The 26,019-nt window shown below is 36.5% G+C and overlaps 1 protein-coding gene across 1 annotated transcript in view; it reads right to left on the bottom strand.

Moving 5' to 3' along the window:
- The window catches only part of LOC128376920 (adhesion G protein-coupled receptor F5-like), a 35,793-nt gene extending 12,053 nt beyond the window's left edge, over window positions 1-23,740 (bottom strand). Inside the window, exons 1-26 of the mRNA XM_053336768.1 lie at window positions 23,629-23,740; window positions 17,540-17,646; window positions 17,392-17,446; window positions 17,065-17,217; window positions 16,815-16,979; window positions 16,142-16,294; window positions 14,672-14,830; window positions 13,543-13,686; window positions 13,261-13,431; window positions 12,816-12,956; window positions 11,513-11,683; window positions 10,354-10,503; window positions 9,838-9,982; window positions 9,009-9,044; window positions 8,407-8,478; window positions 8,065-8,136; window positions 7,878-7,949; window positions 7,482-7,550; window positions 5,616-5,687; window positions 5,274-5,345; window positions 5,087-5,158; window positions 4,691-4,759; window positions 2,815-2,886; window positions 2,473-2,544; window positions 2,286-2,357; window positions 437-505 (exon numbers count right to left, since the gene is read on the bottom strand). Of these exons, the coding sequence (XP_053192743.1) occupies window positions 437-505; window positions 2,286-2,357; window positions 2,473-2,544; window positions 2,815-2,886; window positions 4,691-4,759; window positions 5,087-5,158; window positions 5,274-5,345; window positions 5,616-5,687; window positions 7,482-7,550; window positions 7,878-7,949; window positions 8,065-8,136; window positions 8,407-8,478; window positions 9,009-9,044; window positions 9,838-9,982; window positions 10,354-10,503; window positions 11,513-11,683; window positions 12,816-12,956; window positions 13,261-13,431; window positions 13,543-13,686; window positions 14,672-14,830; window positions 16,142-16,294; window positions 16,815-16,979; window positions 17,065-17,217; window positions 17,392-17,446; window positions 17,540-17,646; window positions 23,629-23,740 (2,717 nt within the window). The remainder of the gene's footprint in view (window positions 1-436; window positions 506-2,285; window positions 2,358-2,472; window positions 2,545-2,814; window positions 2,887-4,690; window positions 4,760-5,086; window positions 5,159-5,273; window positions 5,346-5,615; window positions 5,688-7,481; window positions 7,551-7,877; window positions 7,950-8,064; window positions 8,137-8,406; window positions 8,479-9,008; window positions 9,045-9,837; window positions 9,983-10,353; window positions 10,504-11,512; window positions 11,684-12,815; window positions 12,957-13,260; window positions 13,432-13,542; window positions 13,687-14,671; window positions 14,831-16,141; window positions 16,295-16,814; window positions 16,980-17,064; window positions 17,218-17,391; window positions 17,447-17,539; window positions 17,647-23,628) is intronic.
- Between the last annotated feature and the right edge of the window lie 2,279 nt (window positions 23,741-26,019).

Below are 26,019 nucleotides of genomic sequence, written 5' to 3'. Positions count from 1 at the left end.
ATTTAATAATTCATGCTCTCATTTTAATGTATTTCACTCTCATGCCATTCTCCCATCCAGCGTGTACCCTCATTGTGGATCACTTGGGCTGAATAAGACATTATTTTGATTCTGGTCTGGACGTATGTGGAAACAGTTTAAGCAAAACACTGTGTTCTCTCTGAGATCCTTTATAATACAGAGTATAGAATACAGGATAATGGACTTTTTTGGCATAAACACTTCCATGTTCCTGAGGATTTCATCCAGTTCATAAAGACTCAGCTTCAGGGTTTTGGACATGGATTAAACATCCCTGTATTTTTAACACTGACAATTTAACTATATACGTACTTCACATGACATTAATGAAAACAATAACCCCTTTGTAACAAGGAAAACTACTGTAGTAGAATAAACTAGTAGAAAACTATGAGAATAATGCTGAATCACTCACGTGTAATCAGTGTTGTCGGTGTTGAAGCTGTCGTAGTGTTCATATGTGTTGTAGCAACAGGAGTTGGACCTGAAAACATAACATGTAAGTGCAGATTAATAACAAAAAATCTATGTTATCTAGGGCTGGGCGATATGGCTGAAATCTCTATCACGATATAAGTGTTTCATATTGGTCGATATCGATAATTATTGAAATATTGTATGACCTATTTAATCCTTACTCTAATTGTAGGCAATAAGCATTTAGGAAAAATGCATGTCAACACATATGTTCAATGTTAAAATCACAGTTGAAAACTGAACAATTATCAATAATAAAGTGCTTTTTATTAAGTGTTATAAAAACATGTGCATAGCAAACCTGTGCAAATGTAGCAAACATGTGTAAACATAGCAAACATGTGTAAACATAGCAAAACCTGATATGAGAAGAACAATGATATTTTCTACTGTAAGTTTAGTGCAAAAATATATGCAGTATTTTATAAACAAAATAAAATAAAGTAAAACTGAGGTAGACTTATACATCTGTAACATCTGAACTATTTATTTTAGCTCAAGGTTTTGTGCTAAGAACACCAGCTGGTTGACCTTCTCTGGTTTTAAAGCTGCCCTGGTGCATGTAACAATATTACCCCCAGCAAGTGAACCCTGCTTGAGGGAGGCAGTTTTCCAGGGAATCCCGGGAAATCGACGATTTTTTAAAAGGCAACACTAGCTGAGCCCTGGTCATTTCAAGCAACACTAAATGCAACGTGGAGACATTATGCATATGGGTTCCCAATCCGACCATTTTTGTGTATTATTTTGTCATTATTAAGGCAAAAGAACTAAATTTATGTCCATCGATTTATAATGAATAGGCTATAGGCTTAATATTAGTTTGCATCCAGCGTGCTGCGATGACTTCATTACATCTGCTGCACCGCTGCTACCACAATTATGAAATGCTAAGTTTCTACAGTCTGTGACTGTGTCTAATAAAAGTAATATTTTACAAATCTGCATTATATAAGCTAACGAAATTCGTTAAAGTAAGTCATTTGGCGACTTCTAAGTCATTAAACTAAGTCTTACTTTTACTGGAGTAATTACCTCGTTCGCACCTGTCATTGTAGCCTACATCTTGTATTGGAAAACTTTGAATTAAAACCTACTGAGCGAACTCTCCCGTTCTCTCCTATGAACGAGTCGGACAACAACGTGTATCAAACATGAAGCAAAGTGAAAAAATAATAAAGAACGTAACAACAACACCCACGAACAAAAAAACCAAACATGCATTAGCCGCACCGTAGTAAAAGCTGCAGTGTTCAAAGTGGCTATTAGCGTGTCACTGCTCATTCGTTGCTAGGCACCAGATGACAAGTGCCTTTGCTAATGCAACCAAGCTTGCTTTGCAACGATTTAAACCCATAACCAGAGAGCGCTCTGGCTAAATTTACGCCGGTTTCTTGAGAAAAAAAAAATTCTATCGAAACGTTCTATCGAACACATTTTCTATTGATATCGAGTACGTGTCTATCGAGATACATATCGTTATCGTTTTATCGCCCAGCCCTAATGTTATCCCTTATTGGTATAACAACAATTCTGGTAACTACACTTATATGAAAGAAATGATTGGTGTTTTAGTGTTCAGATGTGTTGTAGTAATTAGTTTTTTCACACTGCAAAGATAATTGTATAACCATGTTAGTGCTGGTGATAGAAACCAAAACTATTGAAGCACAGATCATATACTGTGAAGTGTTACTGCATATTTACTGGACAAGGATGTCACATAAATCAGATATGAACATTAAATAAACCAATATAACATGGAGGGCCTTGTAAAAAAAACATACTCATGGATACAGTTGTTGGTGAAGTTGTGGGTGTTGTAGTGTTCAGGTGTGTTGTAGCAATAGGTGTTGAGTCTGCAAAGACCATTATATGCCCATGTGTTATTACATACTGTGATACCATACATTCCCAACAATAACTGTATACAAATGAAAGCACTTCTTTCAAAAAGCATTGTTAAGCACTTACTTGTCATAACTGTTGGTGGTATTGTGGTAGCTACTGCTGTGTTCATGTTTGTTGTAGCAGGTGTTGTTGAATCTGAAAAACAAACAAACAATTAAACCAAATTAAACCAGGGATCATAATTTCAAGAAATGAAGTTATCCTCAGAAATTCTATAAACCTCATTTATTCTATAAACCTACAGTTAAATACAGTCGTTAATGAAGTTGTGAGTGTTGTAGTGTTCAGATGTGTTGTAGTGACAGCTGTTGAATCTGGAAAGAGCATAATGTGTAAAATAAAATCTTTCAAGTGAACATAGATTCCTGAAAAGACAACACCATTTCTTATTTCCCCAAAACTTACTGGTGTCTACAGTTGTTGGTGAAGTTGTGAGTGTTGTAGTGTTCAGATGTGTTGTAGCAATTGATGTTGAATCTGCAAAGACCATTTTATAATCATATGTTATAGCCAAAATGATTCTACAAAGTGCATATAATGTAAAGAGCAGTATATGACCATGTTAGTAAAAGGAATTCCCCACAATGAGTGTAATATTTGTGTGTGTGTGTGTGTGTGTGTGTGTGTTTGTGTGTGTGTGTGTGTGTGTGTATTACTTGTCATAATTGTTGGTGGTATTGTGGTATCTACTGTTGTGTTCATGTTTGTTGTAGCAGGTGTTGTTGAATCTTGAAAAAAACAAAGACCGTGTAAAGTGAATTCAGACATTTTCTTGTCTCATTGTAAGGAGGGCAGACACCCTCCCTACATTTAAGAGTAGGCTTAAAATTTTCCTTTTTGATAAAACTTATAGTTAGGGCTCTTAGAGCTCTTAATTTATGCTGCTATAGACTAAGACTGCCGGGGGACTCCCATGATGCTCTAAGCTCCTCTCTCCTCCTCCCTCTCTCTCTCTATCCATCCATCTATATCCATTAACATTCATGTACTATTAATTGCATTCAATAAGCTAAACTTCTTCCCCGGAGTTGTCTGTGCTTTTTTGTCTCACAGGTAATCTGGGCCTGTAGACGTCCGGATGACAGATTCCAGTCACGGACCATCTGGCTTCATTGTTGATTTTCATTGTGCTTCTCTCCTCTATCCTTCCTTTCTCTCCTCTCTACCCCAACCGGTCGAGGCAGATGGCCGCCCACTCTGAGTCTGGTTCTGCCTGAGGTTTCTTCCTGTTAAAAGGGAGTTTTTTCTTGCCACTGTTGCTCATGTGGGAATGTTGGGTCTCTTTAAAGTTAAAACCTGAAGAGTTCGGTTTAGAACCTGCTCTATGTTTAAAGTGCCTTGAGATAACTCTGTTGTGATTTGGCGCTATACAAAGATTTTTTAATTGATTGATTCTTCTACATTAAATAGGTCATAAATGTATTTCTAAAAAATGTGTAAAATTAATTCTGAAGCTAGGCTTCACAAAATGTGTTTCAAGATTTCTGTGTTCAGGATTTAATGGGCAGGTCTGGAAATCACTGAGGCAGTGATTGGCATAAACCCGCCCCTGCTTCTGTGGAGGTATAAATACATTCAGCACACACTACTACTACTACAGTCTACAGTTAGCCAGGTTAGCCGCCAAGCTAGCAGCCGAGTTAGCCGACAAGCTAGCCGCTGAGCTACTAACTAAGGAAGCAGCTGAGTTAGCCGCAGAAAGCGTTCAGACGTAGCGTCCATGTTTCTGGTAGAGGTGGTGACTTTGATTGACAGGTGACACTTGGTAGGGGGAGGGGTTCAGCGAATTCGGCGGGCACTCCCACAGCGTTTGGGAGCAGAGAAAGAGGCTGAGTTTTACACAACTTTGAAGCCTAATTTCAAATATTTGGTGATTTTTTTAATCATTCAAATTTGGCAGGGTGGTTAACAACACACTTTTCTGTGGTATGTCAAACCCAGAACACCTATTTATTCTTACTTTACACAGACTTTAAACCAAATTAAAGAAATGAAGTTATATTTTAAAAGAAATCCTCAGAAAGGATTCAGCCCCTTCATTTATTCTATAAACCTACAGTTAAATAGAGTCATGGGTGAAGTTATGAGCGTTGTAATGTTCTGATTCAGCTTCAGGGTTTTGGACATGGATTATCCATCCTTGTATTTTTAACACTGATATTTTAACTATATACATATTTCACATGACATTAATGAAAACAATAACCCCTTTGTAACAAGGAAAACTACTGTAGTAGAATAAACTAGTAGAAAACTATGAGAATAATGCTGAATCACTCACGTGTAATCAGTGTTGTCGGTGTTGAAGCTGTCGTAGTGTTCATATGTGTTGTAGCAACAGGAGTTGGACCTGAAAACATAACATGTAAGTGCAGATTAATAACAAAAAATCTATGTTATCCCTTATTGGTATAACAACAATTCTGGTAACTACACTTATATGAAAGAAATGATTGGTGTTTTAGTGTTCAGATGTGTTGTAGTAATTAGTTTTTTCACACTGCAAAGATAATTGTATAACCATGTTAGTGCTGGTGATAGAAACCAAAACTATTGAAGCACAGATCATATACTGTGAAGTGTTACTGCATATTTACTGGACAAGGATGTCACATAAATCAGATATGAACATTAAATAAACCAATATAACATGGAGGGCCTTGTAAAAAAAACATACTCATGGATACAGTTGTTGGTGAAGTTGTGGGTGTTGTAGTGTTCAGGTGTGTTGTAGCAATAGGTGTTGAGTCTGCAAAGACCATTATATGCCCATGTGTTATTACATACTGTGATACCATACATTCCCAACAATAACTGTATACAAATGAAAGCACTTCTTTCAAAAAGCATTGTTAAGCACTTACTTGTCATAACTGTTGGTGGTATTGTGGTAGCTACTGCTGTGTTCATGTTTGTTGTAGCAGGTGTTGTTGAATCTGAAAAACAAACAAACAATTAAACCAAATTAAACCAGGGATCATAATTTCAAGAAATGAAGTTATCCTCAGAAATTCTATAAACCTCATTTATTCTATAAACCTACAGTTAAATACAGTCGTTAATGAAGTTGTGAGTGTTGTAGTGTTCAGATGTGTTGTAGTGACAGCTGTTGAATCTGGAAAGAGCATAATGTGTAAAATAAAATCTTTCAAGTGAACATAGATTCCTGAAAAGACAACACCATTTCTTATTTCCCCAAAACTTACTGGTGTCTACAGTTGTTGGTGAAGTTGTGAGTGTTGTAGTGTTCAGATGTGTTGTAGCAATTGATGTTGAATCTGCAAAGACCATTTTATAATCATATGTTATAGCCAAAATGATTCTACAAAGTGCATATAATGTAAAGAGCAGTATATGACCATGTTAGTAAAAGGAATTCCCCACAATGAGTGTAATATTTGTGTGTGTGTGTGTGTGTGTTTGTGTGTGTGTGTGTGTGTGTATTACTTGTCATAATTGTTGGTGGTATTGTGGTATCTACTGTTGTGTTCATGTTTGTTGTAGCAGGTGTTGTTGAATCTTGAAAAAAACAAAGACCGTGTAAAGTGAATTCAGACATTTTCTTGTCTCATTGTAAGGAGGGCAGACACCCTCCCTACATTTAAGAGTAGGCTTAAAATTTTCCTTTTTGATAAAACTTATAGTTAGGGCTCTTAGAGCTCTTAATTTATGCTGCTATAGACTAAGACTGCCGGGGGACTCCCATGATGCTCTAAGCTCCTCTCTCCTCCTCCCTCTCTCTCTCTATCCATCCATCTATATCCATTAACATTCATGTACTATTAATTGCATTCAATAAGCTAAACTTCTTCCCAGGAGTTGTCTGTGCTTTCTCGTCTCACAGGTAATCTGGGCCTGTAGACTTCCGGATGACAGATTCCAGTCCCGGACCATCTGGCTTCATTGTTGATTTTCATTGTGCTTCTCTCCTCTATCCTTCCTTTCTCTCCTCTCAACCCCAACCGGTCGAGGCAGATGGCCGCCCACTCTGAGTCTGGTTCTGAGGTTTCTTCCTGTTAAAAGGGAGTTTTTTCTTGCCACTGTTGCTCATGTGGGAATGTTGGGTCTCTTTAAAGTTAAAACCTGAAGAGTTCGGTTTAGAACCTGCTCTATGTTTAAAGTGCCTTGAGATAACTCTGTTGTGATTTGGCGCTATACAAAGATTTTTTAATTGATTGATTCTTCTAAACACATTAAATAGGTCATAAATGTATTTCTAAAAAATGTGTAAAATTAATTCTGAAGCTAGGCTTCACAAAATGTGTTTCAAGATTTCTGTGTTCAGGATTTAATGGGCAGGTCTGGAAATCACTGAGGCAGTGATTGGCATAAACCCGCCCCTGCTTCTGTGGAGGTATAAATACATTCAGCACACACTACTACTACTACAGTCTACAGTTAGCCAGGTTAGCCGCCGAGCTAGCAGCCGAGTTAGCCGACAAGCTAGCCGCTGAGCTACTAACTAAGGAAGCAGCTGAGTTAGCCGCAGAAAGCGTTCAGACGTAGCGTCCATGTTTCTGGTAGAGGTGGTGACTTTGATTGACAGGTGACACTTGGTAGGGGGAGGGGTTCAGCGAACTCGGCGGGCACTCCCACAGCGTTTGGGAGCAGAGAAAGAGGCTGAGTTTTACACAACTTTGAAGCCTAATTTCAAATATTTGGTGATTTTTTTAATCATTCAAATTTGGCAGGGTGGTTAACAACACACTTTTCTGTGGTATGTCAAACCCAGAACACCTATTTATTCTTACTTTACACAGACTTTAAACCAAATTAAAGAAATGAAGTTATATTTTAAAAGAAATCCTCAGAAAGGATTCAGCCCCTTCATTTATTCTATAAACCTACAGTTAAATAGAGTCATGGGTGAAGTTATGAGCGTTGTAATGTTCTGATTCAGCTTCAGGGTTTTGGACATGGATTATCCATCCTTGTATTTTTAACACTGATATTTTAACTATATACATATTTCAAATGACATTAATGAAAACAATAACCCCTTTGTAACAAGGAAAACTACTGTAGTAGAATAAACTAGTAGAAAACTATGAGAATAATGCTGAATCACTCACGTGTAATCAGTGTTGTCGGTGTTGAAGCTGTCGTAGTGTTCATATGTGTTGTAGCAACAGGAGTTGGACCTGAAAACATAACATGTAAGTGCAGATTAATAACAAAAAATCTATGTTATCCCTTATTGGTATAACAACAATTCTGGTAACTACACTTATATGAAAGAAATGATTGGTGTTTTAGTGTTCAGATGTGTTGTAGTAATTAGTTTTTTCACACTGCAAAGATAATTGTATAACCATGTTAGTGCTGGTGATAGAAACCAAAACTATTGAAGCACAGATCATATACTGTGAAGTGTTACTGCATATTTACTGGACAAGGATGTCACATAAATCAGATATGAACATTAAATAAACCAATATAACATGGAGGGCCTTGTAAAAAAAACATACTCATGGATACAGTTGTTGGTGAAGTTGTGGGTGTTGTAGTGTTCAGGTGTGTTGTAGCAATAGGTGTTGAGTCTGCAAAGACCATTATATGCCCATGTGTTATTACATACTGTGATACCATACATTCCCAACAATAACTGTATACAAATGAAAGCACTTCTTTCAAAAAGCATTGTTAAGCACTTACTTGTCATAACTGTTGGTGGTATTGTGGTAGCTACTGCTGTGTTCATGTTTGTTGTAGCAGGTGTTGTTGAATCTGAAAAACAAACAAACAATTAAACCAAATTAAACCAGGGATCATAATTTCAAGAAATGAAGTTATCCTCAGAAATTCTATAAACCTCATTTATTCTATAAACCTACAGTTAAATACAGTCGTTAATGAAGTTGTGAGTGTTGTAGTGTTCAGATGTGTTGTAGTGACAGCTGTTGAATCTGGAAAGAGCATAATGTGTAAAATAAAATCTTTCAAGTGAACATAGATTCCTGAAAAGACAACACCATTTCTTATTTCCCCAAAACTTACTGGTGTCTACAGTTGTTGGTGAAGTTGTGAGTGTTGTAGTGTTCAGATGTGTTGTAGCAATTGATGTTGAATCTGCAAAGACCATTTTATAATCATATGTTATAGCCAAAATGATTCTACAAAGTGCATATAATGTAAAGAGCAGTATATGACCATGTTAGTAAAAGGAATTCCCCACAATGAGTGTAATATTTGTGTGTGTGTGTGTGTGTGTGTGTGTGTGTGTGTGTGTGTGTGTGTGTGTGTGTGTGTGTGTGTGTGTATTATTTTTCACTATATACATATGTATATATATATATATATATACATAATAAAAGAGGTGATTCCCATCTATTCTGATCTTAAATCTAATGGTTGTAATGGTCATACTTGTGGGTGATGTAGTGTTCACAGGTGGAGTTTCAGTAATTGTTGAGTCTGCAAAGAGCATGTTCATGTGTTATTGTTGACAAAAGGCTAAAGACTAGCCTAACTGTTAGAGCAGTCAACTGCGGACAACATATCAGAAGCTTGATGAGTCAGAGGAAATGTGTGACAGGTTGAGTACAGGTTGACAACCAACAATTGTGCACTATTCACAAATTTAGTGTTGTATTTCATACCTGCTGGAGGAGTTGTTGATGGGCAAATGGAGAAGTCTGTTTGAAAAAGAGACATTTCAGAGTCATTTCTGAAAACAAACAACCGTGTACATATGTACATATAAATAATGCAAGTACTTTATAAATGGCATCTTGAGGATTGGCAATTGTTTGGAGGTTCCTACCTGACAGTGGCTGGCAATAAACTCCATCTGGAGGAATGGCATTGATGCATCCACAAGTATTGTCAGTTACATTGTCACATTTGCCAAAAGTGGAGCACATATGACAAGGCCAACGATACTGTTCCTCACATCTGCATTGGAATGTTGTACTATCTGGGTAACAAACTAAAAAGAGAATCGTAATTGAAAATATATGTTTGAATTGTTGAATTTGAATTATTTGCAAACTAATTAATTCTGAGGATGTGTCATTATTTTTACCTGTAGAAATATTGACATCCAAGACCAGTATATTGTTGCTGGTGATGGGGTAACTGATATTGCTCAGAATGGTCTTCAGTTGATTTACAACTGTGACATCTGAGACATTCAACTCAATAGAAACGATGTATTTAAAAACTGGAGGAGCTGTAGGGAGATATTAAAATAAAACATGGCATAGTGTTAAAAATACATCTCTTGGAGTACCAAAATTACAACCATCCATTTAGTACTGTCTTAGTCTTACTCGTTGGTGATGGAGAGGGTGTTGTAACAGAACAAACTGTAAAATCTGTAAAAGAAGAAATATAGATATAAATATAAATGTAAATGAAAGTATCTGCTTTACTTCTATGTGAATAGTTCAAAACTGCTTACTGTGCTGATCAACAGGCTGGCAATACTGTCCATCAGTAGGGAGGGCATTGATGCATCCACATGTGTCATCAGTGATGTTGTCACAGGATCCATACAGGAAACACTGGTCACATGACCAACGATACTGATCCTCACATCTGCACTGGAAACCAGCACCACTCGGAGAGCAGACTGGAAACAATTATATCATGATGAAATATGTCTACTGAGAAAGCATCTGTAATACATCTATTGATAATCAATCAATCAATCAATCAATCAATCTTTATTTGTATAGCGTCAAATCACAACAGAGTTATCTCAAGGCACTTTACACATAGAGCAGGTTCTAAACCGAACTCTTCAGGTTTTAACTTTAAAGAGACCCAACATTCCCACATGAGTAACAGTTTTTTCATCAGATAAAGCATCTGATGAAAAAACTAAAGCTAAAGAAAAAATCAATAGAGTTCTACTCTATTGATTTTTTTTTTGCGATGCCTGAAGTATGCATATGAGACCACAAAATTCCTTAAAAAAAAATACACCATAAATATTCTTACCTGTAGAAAGGTTAACATTTGTTATTTCTATGTCTTTGTTGATGATGATGGAGTAATTGAGGTTCCCAAGAAGGAATCTCAGTTGAGCTATTGTTGTAGCTGTAGCGTTCAACTCAATAGAAATGAGGTATTTGTAAAGAAATGGTGTCACTGCAAAGACAGAAATTAAAGGAGAGTTACAGAAATTAAGTGGAGTTGCAGTATCACTTGTAATCCGAACTGTGTTTATCTTTTTTCCACAGATTAAAAAGTGCCTTCTCAGTCTCACTTGTTGTTGGTGGAGATGTAGTTGTTGGTGGAGGTGTTGTAAGAGGACAAGCTGTAAAGTCTGTAAGAAGGAAGAGAGTGAGCATTATCTGCTGAAGCTACACATTGTATTGGCTTAAATTTACCGTAACTTGCCATATTTTATTGACACTGCAAGTGAAAAAGTTGGTTGATGTTACATTTCAGGAAAATACATTTACATTATATATTTTCAACAATAGATGGCACTGTTTCCAAGAGATTCCTCCTGCCTGATGCAAGCTGCTATCTTGAGATGACTCAAACGCCAGGAATGATAGGGTTAGGGTTAGACACTGGAATTGTCTTGAATGGAAAAGTGTCTCAAAGAAGCTGGTTTTGTCAGTTTTTCAAAGCTTAAGAGAGGCTGAATGTAAATTGTCTTAGTATGTTGGTCAAAGTGACAAAGTAATCAAATATCTACCACATCAGTGTCACATATTGTCATGTTACAAGATTGTGACTCAACATAACAGAGCCAGTCTTTTCCAGTTTCTAACATTACAGTATTTTACCTCCAAGAGGTTGACATTAAAGATTAGAGAATGGATCTTAATTATGCTGTCAGCTTTGGAAACAGCTGAATGCCATGTGATTCTGAAGCCTATTTATTATGTTTATTGTATTTAATTCGAATAACTAATGTGGTTACTTAGATTAAATTAATTCTTATTAATTTGCATGTTTTTTTCAAATGTGACAATATGTGTTGGATATCTCCGTACATTGATCTGATAAAAGTGTGTATTCAACGTGTTGAATCATCACTTTTTGAATTTTTTAAAATTTCAAATCAATGTGTTGCCAACGGGTTTTTACAGTAAGGTGTATCATACACTGGTGTGAATGCAATAATTACTGGAATCCAACTTACTGTGCTGATCAACAGGCTGGCAATACTGTCCATCAGTAGGGAGGGCATTGATGCATCCACATGTGTCATCAGTGATGTTGTCACAGGATCCATACAGGAAACACTGGTCACATGACCAACGATACTGATCCTCACAACTGCACTGGAAACCAGCACCGCTCGGAGAGCAGACTGGAAAGAATTGCATATATCATGTAATAAACTTACAGTTTACATAAATACAGTGAAAATATCACATATGTAGCTGATAGTTATAATGTATCACTGTTTATACTATTATTGTCATTTTGTACATGTTTCAGGTGTCTTTGTGTGTCTGTGTTGCTTAAGAGGGCTGTCAACTTTTATTTTGAAAATACCGCTTTTATTTTGACATTCTGTGTTTTGCTGCGCTGTGGCAGAGAGTGAGAAGTAAACAGGAGAAGGTGAAGACGCACATGTGCTGTAGTTAAACTAAACTGTAAAGTTAAGGACCAATTTAAGTGGTTACAAAGTGTTTAAGTGTTCAAGAATCATCCGAAGACCAGAGATAATTCCTCCTTTACACAGCACGCAGCCAACGAGCTCATTCATGTGTTTTTTCTGTATTTACTTTGCAGAATATTTTCATGTTTATGTTTACTTTTCTGATGTAATCGTTAATATTGTGTGTATATGTATGTTATAGTTTTCACGGTGGATTTGGAGGGAGCTTCAAATAAACCAGTACCAAGAAAGCCACTTGTGTTGTTCGTGCCTCGAGGGAGTTATACATAGTATCCAGCTTTGAAAGACTTAAGAACATTTACAAATGATATTGTTCTGTTTGAATTCATTGCAGATAAATAATGACTTTAATAAAGAAAATTCCTCAACTGTGTGCAAATGTGAACTGAGATACAAATTGTCTCTAAATGTGCAATGGTGGATTGGGATTTATTACTGTGTACCTATATCTGGAATTTTACACCAAGAAAATGTGAAAGTTTCCCCTGACCACACACAGGAATCCTAACCCTAACCCATTTATGTTTTTTCTTACAGTCTGGTGTGTTTGGTTAAGCCACACATAAACTTCAACCATGCACTACAGATGTATCGCAAAGCAGCACATGTAAATTACTAAAACTAATTACATGTATTATGTATATGATAATTCTCTCTACTGTATATAGGTCATATTCTCATTTGTGAAACTTGAGGTGATGCATACCATATTTGGAGATTTTAAGCATATAGGTTAAAGAAAATATAACAAAGATCTTAAAAAATCAGAGGAGTATATGTATAGGTCAAGTCAGTTAAAAAAAAGGATTATTCTCACCTGTAGAGATGTTAACATCAGTGACCTGTTTGCCATTGCTGAAGTTGACTGGGTAATTGATGTTTCTCAGTCGGTCTATCACTGATACATCTGTGGTGTTCAACTCAATAGAAAGCAGGTATTCATAAACAACTGGAGGAGCTGCAGAAGCAGAAGATGAAAGAATGATGGCACCATCAATAGTTTACATGTCAAGAGAGAAGAAAAGCAAAAAATATTGTGATGAATTACAGTAACGTCTTCTCAAGTCTACCTGTTGATGGTGGTTGTGAAGTGGTTGTCAGTTGTGAAGTTGCTGGTGAAGTTGTTGTCAGAAGACATACTGTTGTGTCTGTAGACAGAAATTCAATTGTTGGTGAAAAAGTGTCTAAGTTCAACATTAGAACATGTTAAGTAAGAAAGATTTCAACCTTATATCTTGATGGCAACTGAACACAATACTCACTTTGGTCCTGTATTGGCTGACAGAACTGTCCATCAGTGGGAATAGCTTTGATGCACCCACATGTGCTGTTTGTGTCACCTTTACATTTCCCATAGGTGTTACACTTGTCACAAGGCCAAAGATAGTTGTCCTCACAGCTGCATTCATATGCAGTGTCATTTTGGCTGCAAACTTAAGAAAACACAACATTTTAGCTTGGAAAGGTTCAAAAGTTCAAGCTACACACCTAAGGAAGATGCTATAACTCAAATCGATCCTTCGGGGGCTTAAATTTGTTCTTACCTGTAGTAATATTTGCATCTGATATGTTTATTTTTGTGCTGATTTGGATGGGGAAGGAGATGGTATTCAGGGTGTTTCTCAGCTGATCTGCATCTGTAGTGTTTACTTCAATGAAAATCTCGTATTCATACACAACTGGGGACACTGTTGGAAAAAAGGGAGATCAATTGTATTTAGATTGCCTTGTCTATGTACTGGGAGTTAGTCTTACAGTAGGCCTATGACGTATGTAGACATGATCAAACTGGGATAAATCACGTGAAGACCAGTATTGTCCTTTATGTTTTTTGTGTAAACTTTATAATGGAGGTGCAGGATCATATGGTCTGATGTCATTATCTCATCTGTGCAGATTATGTCCATTTTTGTGATGTTGATTGTGTCATTTAGTCTTATGGGGAAACTTGTGTTGTCCAAAGTGCTCCTCAGTTGTTCTATAAGTGTAATATCACTGACGCTGAGTTCAACTTCGACTGTGTATTCATACTGGATAAGCTGGATAACTATGGTGAATAAGGAAAGGGAAGAACATGCATCTATCCACATTAAATATATTAATATATCAAGATCGACTGATTTCCATGTAGAATGAAAAGATCACGATGCTTATGAAATGTTAGGAAAGGTAAATCTTAAAGGACGGCTTCACAAGTTTTACACGTGTCTTAAAACAAGTCAGGAGTTCATATGAACAGTAAAGAGATTTTCCTCTCTGTAATCATTCCTCCTGTTCATACTGAATATTAATAGATCTCCTTCACATGTGCTTTCAATGGAAGTGATGGAGGACTAAATCCACAGTGTGTCCACACACTTATTTAAAGTCTCTGATCAGCTTCTATTGAGCTTCATCAGTGTGAGTTAGTCATATCAGTGATATCTGACACATTTACTGTCTTTTAGTAGTATAGTATATAGCATCGTAAAGTAACAAAAAGAGTATAGTAACAGAGTATAGTAACTAAAAGAGGAACTTTGGCTCTAAAAACACTAACGTTGAAACATAGAAGATGAAGATTTGACTGAATATTGAATATGAATATTGATTTAATACAAAATGTGTGCACCCGTTCTTTTAATAAACATACATTTAGCATTTTTGAATTATTTCGCATAAAGTTCGTATCACCTGGCTGGCAGTATTGCCCATTAGATGGAAAACTGTTGATACAGCTGCACGTGTCATCAGTGTTGTCATCACATGCGCCATAAGTAATACAGTTTGTTTGCGACCATACAAACTGATCCTGACATCTGCACTGGAAGCTGGTACCATTTGGGGAGCACACTAAACAAGAAAAGACACGAGAATATAAACACAGACTGAGGGTTAGGGTTAGGGTTAGGGATTGATACTTGATTAAAGGTGTGTAGTATTTGCAGCGGTCTGATCTGTCAAAGCCTATTTTTGTACGTGGATGTAAGTGGATAAAAACTGTGTGAAAAATGTAGCACACTTTCTGTCATTGGATCAATCATTTAGAGGCCAACTGTGTTGGGCAGTGTAGGGTAAGGGTCTCTGTACAGCCAAGTAACAACAGTTTGTCACAGTTCCTTGTTGAACTTTGACTTTTTACTGCCTGCACTGTGAAGTGACTCTCCTGTTTGTTTTTTTTGTATTAGGGCAGTGACACATAGCACACTGGGTTTCTGATACATAGGCTTCCAAACATGTGAATATTTTCCAATTATTCAAAAGAATTATGAACAGAAAATAAATAAATCAGTTTGGGGACTCATAGTATGTGTAGCTAAAACTAACAAAAACTTCAAATTGAAACACTGAATAGAATATTGGGTGAGATAGGAGGATGGATACTTCCTAATTATTTGCATACAACTTATTAAATGTATTCTTTATTTTGTATTTTATTTGTAAGGGACCATGTAAACCCATTACACACAACTGTTACCATCTTATGTACTGTACCTGTACAGTTAATTATTTACTTATGTAGTCCTTTTTTAACCTTTGTGTCATCCTCTCGGGTCAAATTGACCCCGTCTGTTTTGACTGTTCCTTATTTCCTCCCTCCCTCCCTCCCTCCCTCCCTCCCTCCCTCCCTCCCTCCCTCCCTCCCTCCCTCTCTCCCTCCTTCTTTCCTTCCCCCCTTCCTTCTTTCCTTTCCTTTCCTCCCTTCCTTCCTTCTTCCCTCCCTTCCTTCCTTCCTTCCTTCCTCCTTTCCTTCCTTCTTCCTCCCTTCCTCCCTTCCTTCTTTCCTTCCTTCTGTCCTTCCTTCCTCCCTCTCTTCCTCCCTCCCTCCCTCCTTCTTACCTTTCCTCCCTTCTTTCCTCCCTCCTTTCCTTCCTTTCTTCCTCCTTTCCTCCTTTCCTTCCTTTTTCCTCCCTTCCTACCTTGATTTGAGGACAACAGGAGGGTTAAATATTTTTCTAAAGGGAGGGGGGGTCACATTGTTGTTCATTGTCTATAAGGATGTGTTGTAATGTGATTTAATATGAACATTTTTTTCCTCCAGATTTTGTGAAATGAATCACTTTGTAAATTGACGGGAGAATGGTGCAAAGCACTCTGGACCACATCTGCCTTAATTCACATTAACACCCATGAAGTTAAGACTGGAAGAAGCTCTATTCTTACCTGTGGTGATGTCAATGTCTGTGACATTCACAGTGGGACCCAGAGTCAGGGAGATACTACTGTTGTTCAGTAAGCTCCTCAGAAGCTCTATTGTTGCAACATCAGAAACATTCAGCTCCACATTCACTTCATACTCAGTTTGAGTGAGTAGCTCTGTGGGAAAAATGTAACAAGATTTAAGGGTTCATCTGATTAATTGTAGACTGCTGCTCATACTATAATTTAGTTAGTTAGTACTATAGTTAGTTAGTTTGTGTTTCTGCTGACGACGCACTTAAGAATCACTTTTTGTTTCACATATTCAAGGCCTGACATTCAGCTGATATATAAATGTATTATATTTATTCATTTTATGGACATAAGTTCTGTCTTTCTCTTAAATTCTTTAGAAGGGGCATATCATTTCCAACTCTGTCAAAAATGTGATTGATTGTTACTGGGAACTGGGTTCAGCTCTATGCTAAAGTGTTTGACTAGCAAGTTTATCAAAACCATATTTGTAGCTACATTGTCTGTATAGTGTAGTGTAAACCATTAACCATTAACCATTAATCATTACATTTTGTGTTTTGATGATATACTGTGTCTGTAGGTATTCTGCTAACTAAAAGAGGAAATACATGCCTCTGAATTCTTTGTGATTGAATTCATGAAGGAATTTGAAGTGAATTACCTGATACTGGCTGGCAGGACTGACCATCAGGTGGAATAGCATTGATGCATTTACAGATGCTGCCAGATATTTGATCGCAGGCTCCATATGTGACACAAGTGCTGTATGGCCAAGCAAACTGATCCTCACATCTACACTGGAAGCCAATGGCAGTCGGGGAACACACTGTCAGGAGAAAAGCATAGTTTTAATGTAGCATTAAGACTGCTAATATCTTAATAGGTTCTTTACTGAAGCTTGCTGCACTCACCTGTGGTGATATCGATGTCAGAGATGTCTGTCATGTTATCTAGTTGTATGGGGAAACTAGTGTTGTCCAAGAATGACTGAATCTTCTCGACTATTTCTCCATCAGAGGTGTTCACTACAACATCAATTATGTAATTCCATTGGTTTGTTTGAGCTGCAAATTTAAAAAGAAACAATATGAATTTTTATGTAAACATTTTAATATATCCTGACTTGAAAGTTCAGTGTATCTGCAAATGTTTAAACAACCATATTTTTAGTTTTTATCTCAAACAAAATTATAATTTCTTAAAAATCTTTCTTCAAACTATTAATTCAACAGACTGACCACTCCTTCTGTCCCTGATATGAGGTAGAACGTGTTCTTCTTCATCATCGTGCATCTGACACACAAATAATTGTCTTGTGTTATTTATCAAAACATGAAATCATGCTCCCATATTTGATGCTGAGTATGGTAAACACAGTGGACCTACCGGTGAGACCAAACTTGAATATTCAGTGAGTTTGCCTGTTTCCAAAATATAGACAGCAAGTAGAAGGGCAAAGATGGCAAAGTGATTCTTAGATATTGCCATTCCTTCTAAAGAAAGATTGAGAGGTAAAGAAAAAAACAAAAGAGAAACTATAAGTGGATTCCATTAGCTGCATTATGTCACTGATTGTTATTTGTATTTTTATACAAACAGTAGATGTTCAACTTTTCATATTAGTCATACATCTGACATGTAATTATGCCTTCACAAAAGAATGTTGATCCAGTTATTAATAAAAGGTTTCTTATCACGTACAAAGTTAATCAGCTGCTGAAAGTATCTAAAAGCCAACATGACTTGACAGGAAATTGTATTTTCAAAAAAACAATTAGTGAGGACTAATGTGAAATATCATTGTGTTACAATCAAATGGTTTTATTTATGGAACAACTGTGGTGAAAACATGTCAAACATTTAGTAAGTTAGAACCAAAGCGTGAAAACACCATATTAAACAAATATGAAGAGGACAAACAGACCTGAGAGAGAGTGATTGGATAATATATGGTTATTGATTTGTTTTTCTTGTTTGAAGTTACCTTTCCAGTTCAAACATACTGTAAAGGTGCTCTGTTTAAACATCTGTGTGTGTTCATAAATGAATAATCATCTCATTAGATGTAATTATTAACTTTGTCATTAAAATTCCCAGCATGATTTTGGAGGTGGTCCAAGATCAACCAATAAACTTTCAAATTGGTCTCTGCTAGATGCACAACTATGTCTTTCAAAGTCAAACTGAAACAATTCATATTTGCTTTCATTGGGGTTGGTAGATTTAGTCATAATTGTAATAATCTGGCTGGATACTGGAGGTAAATTAGAGTTCATGTTCATCATATCCAGACAAGCAAAGTGATGTGAATATCAGATTTAGGGCCAATACACACAAATTGTTTTGTTTTCTTGTATACACACCTTTTATTTGCTTTTCCTCTTCAAGGTAAGGTTAACTGCACCGGACAGAGTTTCAACATAGTGTTGGCTGTGAGTCAACAAGATCAAGTGTAGCTTGATGGCACATCAGCAGAGGATTTATCGTGTTTCAGATGCCAGAATATAGACCTGTTCAGAGCTGGAATACAATTGACAGCATTGTCATGTCAGTGAGGATTATTAGAGGTTATTAGTGTGGGTGAAAACCACTTAGGTCACTTAACAAAGGAACCTTTGTAGTTGATAAGTGTGAAAAACAGGAAAATCTGTCTGTTGAGAATAAGTAATGATCTTTAAAGAAGTTCTGCATTTTACACATCTCACTTATAACAATGTCTTGGACTTAGTGACTTTGTGACATCAACACAATAACTAACTATGTCAGCATTAGCAGTGCTTTAGCAACTAAAAAAAAGGGGGTTAGGGTTATAAATAAATAAAATGCTTAAAGCTGGAATGCAGGGCTTTTGACTTCCCTTTCTGGCAGTAAGAGCAAACGGTGGAGCTTGGCTGTGATTGGCTGACAGGAATGCAGAACACTCACATGTGCACCCTGAATGATGGATGGTCCACCGGCCTACCAGGATTTGTCCCAATATGCCTGATGGCCAGTACACCACTAGCTGTAACCTACTGCTGCAGCTGTAAAACTGTACTGTCACACAACTGTGTTAAATGACTCATTTCAGAATGTGATCCATTTGGTCTGATAACAATTGGGAAGTCTAGAAAAGTAGCATGATTAAACAGGAATATCACACGAGATTTAAAAAGTGTGAAATACAGAGATTTATTTGGCAGTGTTTAGCTTCATCAGTAATGTGTGAAGTTGTTTGGCCAGAGCTTGAGTGTAACGGAAGTTCATTTCTATGTAATAGTCCCACAGTGCAGGTTTGTAGAGGATGATTAACATTATCTGCACTACGATGAAAGTTAGCTTCAGTTAGGTGGCTAAAAGTCTGTAGATCAATTATTTAATCAACTTATCAGTGAATAAAAAATCCTCCTAATTGGACATTAAAGGACAATGACAAATATTTTATACTTTTAAAAATAATTGTTCAAAGTCTAATATTATTATTATTATTATTATTATTATGAATTAAACATTATTTATTGATGCATGTTGCTTGCTCGTTTGATAAACTTTTACTACATTTAGTCAGTTTCATAATTCAAAGACAAAAGTGCCAAAAATGAAGAAAAAGTTTGTTCTAGTCTTATTTTACAAATTCTAGTCTTAGAACATTTAAAAGCATATTACAACATTTTCTGAAAGTACTGAGTGCTTTGTCAGACTCACTTGCTAACTGCTAAAAGATAAGTGATGACAGGTGTGATAGAGAATCCAAACAACATGACCAGCTTCACACACATTGTTCTGTATCCAAACAGAATTACAATGACATATATACACAACTTGCACAAATAGATCAAATTAAAATAACATAAAAAAGTCTCACATCTACACTGGATATGGCTGGATAAATAAATAAAATATAAAAATGATGTAGAGAAACTGTGAAAAAAATAAACAAATCTGTGAAAAGATCACTCTGAGACTACATTTAAGATTTTAAAGGGGAAAAAAACGTATTTGGAAGAGGTGCCACAGATCATAAGAATACCACATATAATTATTCTAAGTGACACACCTGACTGAATTCTGTGCTTTTGATTTAGATCATAAGCTTTTCCCTTAAATTTGAATTAAATTAATATTAAATTAGGATGTGTTAAAAGATTATTCTACAGGTGTAAATGTTTAGTTATTTTATTATATCATACTTAATTAGATATATTGACTATCAGTATAAATACAGTTAATGACAGTTTGTAATTATCATCTAATCATCTTACATAAGTATTTTTTAAGAGACAATAAGAGCATCAGCTAACTATAAAAATAACACAACAGATGTTTATTGTCATTGCAAGTAAACAATGAAACTCTGTTTGAGCAGTCCAATTGCAGCATAAAAAATAGAATAAAATATATACACATAACACTAGTACACACACACACACACACACACACACACACACACACACACAAGCCCAAACACATCTCATCCCTACCTATGACCACATACACATTCATATACACATACAACTTTAAATGTGTTCTAAAATATGAATACATTTATAAATAAGAATGTAATCAAAATACAAACATAAAAACTCCCAGAATTCCACCTACATGTTAATGATAATGAAGTGAAAACACTGCAAAGATCAACCTGCTGAAATATTTAATATTTCAATCGCATGTTGATGCCTGTAGAATCTTTGACCTACTTTAATGTCAGTGAATAATTGATTTGTAGATCAAACAATGGTACCATGTCACAAACACATGAACTAACCCAACCATAGGCAGCATTTCTGCTACACAGAAAGCAGACAGCAACCAAAGTCAAGTCAGATGCAAACAGACTGACCATGGGGGGAAACCATTTCACCCTGAACTCTGTCCTTTCACACGCTCACACATACATTTGCAAAACCAGAGTTTGTTAAAAACAGCCTACAAAAGGATTCCCGTATTATAAGAAATGAGGTCAAACTGTAAACAGCCAGCTCCCTCAGTGAGCCCTTTCCTGAAAAACAGGACAAGTAATACATTCACAACAAATAAGCATTACCAAAGGAATATAAATCAGCCCCTCTTACCATAGTTCACTTTTCCTCTCTCTTCTTCTGCAACTGTTTCCTCTGTGTTTAGGATACACATTAGTACACATAAAAGTCTGCAGAGTGAAGAGGCTGTCAAACCCGTATGTTGAACTATGGGAAACATGCTGCGCAAAAACACTTCCTGAAATATAGTAAGGGACACACACACACATACACACACACACACACACACACACACACACACACACACACACACACACACACAATGTGCTGGCAGTGGCTCAACAGGTTTAATTATTCCCTCTGTTTCCTTGTCTGATTTTATTATCTTTGTCTTTGTCCAATGTGTATGTACACATGGCAGATGAACAGATTAAAATTATCTGAGAAGGAAAATACATTAAAAAAAACAAAACAAAAAAACCCTTTTACATTCCTTCCTGTAAAGTGGAAGATGCAACAACTGAGATAAGAACAATCCACTGCAAGGTGTCAAGGGTGTGTGTGTGCAGATGAATGCACTGGTGACTCTTTTATTCTCTCTATAATCTCTCTGTAATTTAAAATTATAAATAAAAATACATTGTTTGTTCAATGTAAGGCTTTTAGGTTTTAAGGAATGGTTTGTGGTGACGCAAATAAAATACAAATCTGACACCTTAACAGTGATGAGAATGTTGCCGGACATTGACATTAAACTGTCTAGTCTGAGCACTTCATTAAAACACATGCACAAGATTGACAAGTATGCTGACAAGTATTATTAATTAAATGTAGTATAGTGTGTTATGGACAGTGGGTTTGAGTGTGATTCAGGCTGGTGATGAAAAAATAAGAGATACTACATACTCAAATGTACCTAAAGTGTAAAAATGTCTGGTATTTTTGCACATTGATAAGCTTTAGCTCCATCGCACAGTATAGCTGATGTGTATTTACAGTAACTGCTGTAGGTTGAGAAGTGAATCTCTTGTTACTATCTGTCATTTAATGCCAGATATCCTCTTGCCTGGGCCTATAGAGATGTGTGCAGAGCAGCTGGGAGTGGCTAGAGGACATAATTATCTCGAACACCAGAATTATTACACTTGCTTCACTATGGTACTCTACCAAGCTCTCTACTACAACAGCATAATCACATTTTTTGATTATTATTACTATTGCTATTGCTAAAATGTTTCATATAAAATGGGTATAAATAGATTAATGTTACCATCTTGTCCTATTTGGTCTAACTCACTACTGGCTGCTGGGGGACACCCATTATATAATACATTTTGTTTTTTTCTATAGGCCAACTATTTAAAGTGGTATTTGTACCTTCTCTGATTTACCAGAATGAACTTTTTCAGCTTACTTACAAATTAAATCCATCATCGGTAAGAAGCTAAATGACAACACCACTCTTGTATTTAAAACAGAATCGAGCACAGCCTAAAGACAGCTAGTACAAAAAGGAGCACAATCTCATGTATCTATAAACTTTTATGACTTGCCCAACCTAATCCATTTATACCCATCCAACAGGCATGGGAGAAAGATCTTGGTACATCACTCACTTCAGAGTAGTGGAGTAACATTTGAGGGAAAAGTATCACTTCATCTAAGTGTATCCAATATACAATTATTCAATTTAAGATATTGTGCAGGGCCTATATGACCTCTTACCACTAACTGTGGAAGGCATATGTCTCTGACTCACCCTCCTTCCTATAGGACTGCCTGGCAGTCAGAACATTGTGGTCAGAACTGGAGTAGTGAAGGTTCTAACAGACATGTTTGAGGTCCAAATACCTGTTTGTCCAATTACATGCATTGTAGGACAAAGAATATATAATATCAAACTCTGTACATCATCTCATGAACTTGGGCTTTTTCTCAGCAAAAAGAATAATCCTTATGAACTAGAAGGCACACAAGCCCTCCTGCTTTGTACTTTGTGGATGGCTCAGAGACTATGTGGACTTGTGGACTATCTATTGAGTAGCAACTAACCTGCTCTTAGACTTTGATAAGGGCTTGCAAGGCACTGGGACATGCACGAGCATGTCAAAAAAATATTACATTAACGTGCTCCTGTAGACTATGCCTGGACACTGTCATTGGAGGCCAAGATAACATATACAATTGCAAAATAAATTGTGAATTGAGTATGAATTGTGAAAGTGCTATGTACTGTATGGCATTGTACAAGAACCTGTTCTGGATGTCTAACCCTTGATGTGGCTCCTGGCACCAACACTGCAGGGCACTGCCAGTCCTGGGACACACCTGGAGTTGGTATTAGCTTAGCTGTGGTTTCTGGTATTAAGGTTTAAAGGAAATTCACTCTTTGTTGACTGGAACAAAATCACATATACTCTCTGTGTGTCCTCTGAACATGCAGTATTCAAAACCATTGGTGCTGTGTCATGTACTGCCTGTGTTTTAACTTAATGTGGCTGCATTAAGTTAAACCTGTGTGGTGCAGGAGGTAGAGCGGTCGGCCATCAATTGGTTTGATTCCCGGCTCCTCAAGTTCCCATGCCGATGAGTTCTTGGGCAAGATACTGAACCGAAAATTGCTCATGACGGCTGTACCAATGGTGTATGAATGTTAGTCTCTTCCTTATGAGCAGGTTGGTACCCTGTGTGGTAGCCCTGTCATCAGTCTGTGAATGGGTGAATGTGACATGTAGTGTAAAAGTGCTTTAAGTGGTCAAAAGGCGACAAAAGGGTTATGTAAGTACAGTCCATTTACCATAATTGATCTAAGGCCGCATGTCTATAGAAATCTAAAGTATTGCAGTCTGCAGCTCCCTGGGAATCGTCACATGCACTTCCTCCTCCACCCCCTTTAAACACCTGCCATCAACAAGATAATCAATCGATGTTTTAAGATAATATGATCAAGGAAGCAAGTAAAAGGAAATATTTGTAAAGCTGTACAGCAGTAACATACAGTATTCGTGAGAGTTGAGAGAGGAGGAGCCGTTCTGTGTGAGAAAATTCTTATGTCACCAGATTAGAAGATAACACAGTCAGAGGTGACTTATGACAGACTAATGTGAATGTGTGCAATTATATTTAAACAGTTTCATATCTGCCTTCATATGAGAACGTCAATTCCCAATTCCTAATAGCATCATTCCATTTTATAATTAATTTAATTTTAAGAGGTGTTTCCCAAACCATCATAACTGGACACACTCTTAGAGAAGACTGTAGACTAATGAGTGACTCCTGTACACTCATCAGGAATCTACTGAACCTGCAAGAGGACACAAGAACAGCATGGTTTTATAGTTTTTGTTAACTTTAAGTCTATACCTGACATCATCATGAACACTGATGTTCTTACACTGTAGTGTGTAATACCTGACTGAAGGACATGTGGTCTGTCAGTAATTATTGATGGTGAGATACTTGAATGGTTCATTCATCTGAGGCTATAATTCACAGAAAAAATAATTCACTCTTCTGTTTTAATGTAAACTTATATGTTTGACAGACTATTGATACAGATAGTCTGAGTTATTATTGTAGGAGTAAAATGTACAATAATACTTATTTTGTGATCATCAAGAGTACATCAAGTACATCAAATGATCAAATGACTGTTATATTATATATATTATTAATATTATATTATTATATAATTTTTCTAAAATCTTCCCTTAGAAATGTGTGATATGACCATTAAATTGGAAAATCTGAAACCAGTTTCCTTGATTATCATAGTCAGAGTAATATCCAGAGCTATATGTTATATGTTCCTCTGAAACACCTTCATCAGATATTTTGGGAAGAAGGCATCTCTTTACACAGCCTGGTAGAATAGTTAAGCTTGTTCCATGTGTGAATGTCTCCCATGTAGTTTAGTGTCAGTTAAACTGCAAGTTTATTCTCATAAACTGCTTCAGTTCCGATAAAAAACACAAAAAACGTTGAGTCAGCAGACCCCCTTCCTGATCCCCTTATTGTGTTTGGTAAATCTCAGCAACAAACTCCATAGCTGCAGAGGTACTAAACAGTAGCATTGACACAAAGCAGAAAGAAAACAAAGCTCAGACAGTCAACATCAAAGCTGGAGTACTAGCTCTGCAGGTTTCCAGTAAGAATCGGAGATGTGACACCTCTCAAAACACATTCACGCTTGCTGTCTGTCAGCAGTGACATTTAAAACCACAACTTAAGAAGTGCTTACTGGGCCTACTGCTCATCCTACTACCACGTCTTGGAGCAGTGGTGGAATATTTTGTGATAAAAACAGAAGAACACCAGTTGCTTGATTGACATTTTTTACAGAATTTTGGACTTCTCTGCATTATTCAGACAACCTGCTTAAATTTTAAAACGGTGACATTGTTAAAGATGAAACCAGTGGTTTCCAACCTTTTTGTCTTTTGATGTCTTACAAAAAGCAGTGTGTAGTCGGCTCACATATCAGATGTCTATGAGTTGTTAACAGCTCCACCAAATAGTGATTTTTCCTCTTCAATAAATGTTGAAATGATCCAATATTCCAAAAATCAAAGATTAGAGAAAAAGTCCAAAAACTGAAAACACATTTGTGTATCAGAACTTTGTTTTTTCTTCTTTCCTCTCCCATTAATCATCTCACCAGCCCTCACATTAATCTGCTGACCCTTTGGAGGGGCCCCACCCCTAGGTTGGGAACCACTGGACTAAACTAGCTAACTGTATATAAAGTAGTATAAACTAGCTAACTGTATATAAAGTAGTGTAAACTAGCTAACTGTATATAAAGTAGTGTAAACTAGCTAACTGTATATAAAGTAGTATAAACTAGCTAACTGTAGGCTATAGGCCTATAAAGTAGCATAAACTAGCTAACTGTATATAAAG

This window comes from Scomber japonicus, chromosome 17, assembly GCF_027409825.1.
Source record: "Scomber japonicus isolate fScoJap1 chromosome 17, fScoJap1.pri, whole genome shotgun sequence".
NCBI classification, from domain to species: domain Eukaryota; kingdom Metazoa; phylum Chordata; class Actinopteri; order Scombriformes; family Scombridae; genus Scomber; species Scomber japonicus.
This window is presented reverse-complemented; position numbering and strand designations above follow the sequence as displayed.